This window comes from Halichoerus grypus, chromosome 3 (assembly GCF_964656455.1).
Source record: "Halichoerus grypus chromosome 3, mHalGry1.hap1.1, whole genome shotgun sequence".
Taxonomy (NCBI): domain Eukaryota; kingdom Metazoa; phylum Chordata; class Mammalia; order Carnivora; family Phocidae; genus Halichoerus; species Halichoerus grypus.
In genome coordinates this window covers 136,563,586-136,568,046 of record NC_135714.1, presented here as the reverse complement: position 1 = coordinate 136,568,046, position 4,461 = coordinate 136,563,586, and the positions used below count along the sequence as shown (strand labels likewise).

The 4,461-nt window shown below is 35.8% G+C and overlaps 1 protein-coding gene across 17 annotated transcripts in view; it reads right to left on the bottom strand.

Annotated features, from left to right (window-relative positions):
• The window catches only part of RAPGEF2 (Rap guanine nucleotide exchange factor 2), a 234,884-nt gene that overhangs the window by 24,684 nt on the left and 205,739 nt on the right, over window positions 1–4,461 (bottom strand). For all 17 annotated transcript variants that reach the window (XM_078069378.1, XM_078069375.1, XM_078069379.1 and 14 more), the window contains 3 exons: window positions 3,362–3,514; window positions 2,912–3,076; window positions 28–135 (listed from right to left, as the gene is read on the bottom strand). In XM_078069378.1, the coding sequence (XP_077925504.1) occupies window positions 28–135; window positions 2,912–3,076; window positions 3,362–3,514 (426 nt within the window). The remainder of the gene's footprint in view (window positions 1–27; window positions 136–2,911; window positions 3,077–3,361; window positions 3,515–4,461) is intronic.

Here is a 4,461-nt window from a genome sequence, read left to right as displayed (position 1 = left end):
TGACTTTTTTTAAATCACAAATATTACCTCTCTTTCCAGGTTATTTTCAAATTCTTCTAGAAATCTAGTCATTGCAGGATCTCCTTCAAAGTCATTGAAGTGATTATTCACCCACAATAATACTACCCGTGTAACCTGAAAAAGCAATTGTTTTCAATAGGTTTTCTTCTTTTCAGGGCTAAAAATGTGCGATTAAAGTCATTTCAAAAAAGATATCTAACAAACAATTTACTTAATAACAATGGACAATAAACTAACAATAAAACTCCTCACAGCAAGGATTTTACTCATAAGAAAATGACCTTCTGAAAATATATATATTATGAATATAGACTTTTTGTTGTTTTGCCCAGAAAGGTTTTGAATCTGTGAAGGGTGGTACTTGTATCTTGTCTAATCTCAAAACATTTGAAGCCGGTCACAAAAAAAACAAAGCTATAATAAAACCAAAATAAATACAAGACAAAAGAAGACAGAAACTAAAAAATAACGGCAGAGGGCAGAATAGACAAAAGGAATGAATAGTATGAGGCCTAGAAAGATCTACAAGGGAACAAGTTGTAAAAGGAAGGGGTTGCCTGGGAGTTACTGGGAGTTACATCTTACTTGCTAACGTTAAGATTTAGGAGGCTTTTAATAGCTACAATTCTTCAGGAAAAATGAGTAGCCTTTCTTACACTGCACACTTGTTTTCACAGAGCTCTATACCTCCTTTATACAGACACATAGTTAGAGAATATTTGTGTTGTACTCAGCAAGAAGTGTGTGACTTTCATTAGACTCTAAGTTCCACATGGACAGCTTTATCTGTTATGTTCGAAGGACATCCTTTAAGACTTATTACAAAGCCTGGCATAGAGTGAATTCTCAACAGAATTTTACTAAATGGGGATGCCTGGGTGGCTCAGTTGGTTAAGTGCCTGACTCTGATTTTGGCTCAGATCATGATCTCAGGGGGTCATGAATTCAAGCCCTGCATTGGGCTCACTGCTGGGCATGGAGCCTGCTTAAGATTCTCTCTCTCCCTCCCCTCCTCCTCTGCTCCCCACTGGTGCACTCTCTCTAAAAAAAAATTTTTTTTTTACTAAATGAAGTGAGTATAACTGTAACTTTAAATATAAAAGTATTTGCTGGTGATGGGTATTAAAGAGGGCACGTATTGAACGGAGCACTGGGTGTTACATGAAACAATGAATCATGGAACACTACATCAAAAACTAATGATGTAATGTATGGTAATTAACATAACACAATAAAATAAAATTAAAAATAAATAAATATAAAAGTATTTGTTTTATTTATGAGTTTAGTTTTCTAAATTTTAAATAACAACATAAAAGCAATTTTCCATAGAATTGTTTTCAAACATCTTAACCTCTAATCAAACCATCTAACTTTTTAATTAAAGTGAGAAAATTAAGCACGGTATTCTTCTAGCAGTAGAGAAACAAAGGTGACAGTATATAGTTAATTTTTTTAAAAGATTTTATTTATTTAAGAGAGAGAGAGGGCACGAGTGGGGGGGGCGGGCAGAGAAGCAGACTCCCCGCCGAGCAGGGAGCCCAATACGGGGCTCGTTCTCAGCACCCTGGGATCATGACCTGAGCCAAAGGCAGAAACTTAACTGACTGAGCCACCCGGGTGCCCCTAGTTAATTTTTTTTTAAAGAGGTTATTTTTAAGTAATCTCTACACACAATGTGGGGCTCGAACTTACAACCAACCCCAAGATCAAGAGTCGCATGCTCTTCTGACTGAGCCAGGCAGGCACCCTGGTATATAGTTAATTTCTAACTATAGTTAAAATACTATTTACAGTTAATATACACTTAGGAGTCAAGTCTTGATATTTATATTAATTTTTGGTCATTTACTATCACCACTGTCCATTTTTCAAATTCTGGAAACCCAGAAGATTATCTCCCTTGAAACTATATCAAACACATAACCTTTTCATAAAATTAAAATTTTGCAGCCAAGAAGCCAACTTAAAAGTCTTACTAGCTTATTACAGGTTAGAAAACTGAGATTCATAAATCATAAGTTGAATACTACCAACTTCCACCACCAACAAACAACTTTTAAGATGTATTATGTGTTAAGATATACTAAGTGAATTGAGTCAGGCACTACAAAAAGAACTTTACTTCTATTATTCACGTTCACAATAACCCCAAAAGGCTGATGATTATTCATTTTACAAGTAAGTGATTGTGAGGAGGGGTCAGATGACACATAAAGTACATGGCAGAGTTAATACTCAAAACTAAGTTTTGACAGCTGGAGAGTTTGGCTCAGCTCTTCTAGGCCTATGACTCTCAGAATATGAAATGAAAAGCATTGCTGTCCAAATGATTTCTCTAAGGCCACAGAGCTAGTTAGTGGTAGGACGAGCAGGAGAACTTGGGGGCTTTTCACTGTCGGTCTCCTATTCTGGATCTTCCTACCTGTCTTCCCAAGTCTTGGGAAGTCTCATGTAAATCAGACTGTCCCATGGAAAGGAGAAACTGAGTACAGGCTACGATTAACTCACACCTCACAAGAGTATGCAGAGTTTATCATCCAATCTGGCCTTGACAGAGCTCGCAAGAGCTGCTAAAGGAGTCTGTTTAGAATTGTATTACTGGGGCCTACCGACCAGCAATGCTTACAATAAAATGCTGCTCTGGTGCCAATTTAAAAACTGTAACTTTATCTGACATACACTGACCATTTGCCCAAGTAGAGAATGCAGATTCCAATGGAACTCAGGAGTCTGGGGGCACTTGCATCATTTTTGGGGGTTAGAAAGTACATTCTCTTATTCCATTAAAATAATGTGAACATAACTGGTGTGACAAATATTAAAGTATCTTTAAGTTTATATCTGAATATTTCACATTTAAAAGCCAAACTAGAATATATTTTCCAACCTTATCCCTGAGGCTCGGGTCATTAAACCACTCCAATAACTTTTTGCCCACTTCCATTGGGCTAGAAAGAAAAGTCCTATAGGTCAACAGGAAGTCCTCTATGAATGTTGGATCCACCACCGAATGCTCCTCTACCAAATGCATTGTTAATCTTTCTGAGGTGCCCTGTAACAAATAAAAGGTTTAATCACTATCCTGCATAAATATCATCTATATGGTACCTTAATTCCAAATTTTCAATATAAGATGAACTGGGTACTAATATATATATATATATATAATAATTTATAAAATTGCTGTTCATCAGGCGGTATACAGATTTTTCTTAACAACTGATAACTTTTCAGAGAAATTATACACAAAAATGTGGCGGGCAGAATCTTAAGTTGTCATAACTAACTGATACTACCAAAAAATCCTTCCCAGAAGATGGAGGAACGTCTGTCTTACCTTGATGACGATGTGCCCCTTTCTTGTTCCGGTTCTATCAAGTTCTCGGTGTTCTTTTACCATAACAATTTCTCCTTCCTCCTCAACTTTTTGCATGTTCTTTTCTACTTGGTTCAGAATACGGCAGTAATCTTGCTGGGCTATACAGACAAACTGGAATAAAATGTAAGTCACATGTTACTGATGAAGTGCTTGCAAGGGACCTAGCAGTACTAATAATTCAGTGTTTTAATTATTTAACACTGACATTTTTCCATGTCTTTCCCATACTCTCTAAATGAATGCAGTAATGAACCTTAATCAGACTTCCCTACTTTTTAATGTATTTCTTCCTTGGTCAAATCAAGTTTCATTTTTAGCATATTTATATGTAGTTTATATTAAAAATCCTAACAATTTTAAAAATCAGAAGACATAATAAGAAGAGTCCTTCTTCATGCCTCTTCTTTGATGGTGGAATCCTAGGAGGATAAATTTAAAAACATAACTACCATTTAGTGGGTTTTACAAGTTAGAAAATATTTTAAAAGCAACAATTTTAAAATAAAGATGGTTTTAATAAAAGATCAAAATTCATACCCTCCCCAATATATGTGCTATGGTGAGCGCTGTGAACTGTGTAAGACTGTTGAATCACAGACCTGTACCTCTGAAACAAATAATACATTATATGTTAAAAAAAAAAAAAAAAAAAAAAAGAAGAAGATAGCAGGAGGGGAAGAATGAAGGGGGGGAAATCGGAGGGGGAGATGAAACACGAGAGACTATGGACTCTGAGAAACAAACTGAGGGTTCTAGAGGGGAGGGGGGTGGGGGGATGGGTTAGCCTGGTGATGGGTATTAAGGAGGACATGTACTGAATGGAGCACCAGGTGTTATATGCAAACAATGAATCATGGAACACTACATCAAAAACTAATGCTGTAATGTATGGTGATTAATATAACATAATAAAAAAAAAGATCAAAATTCAAAGATACCCCTGGAATAGATATTATAAATTTGCTATTTATATTAAGAAATCAGTTTAGAAAGTTTATTCAAAAAAAGTCCACAAAACAAGCCACCTACTTGTTGACTCAAGCCATTATTCCTTGTAA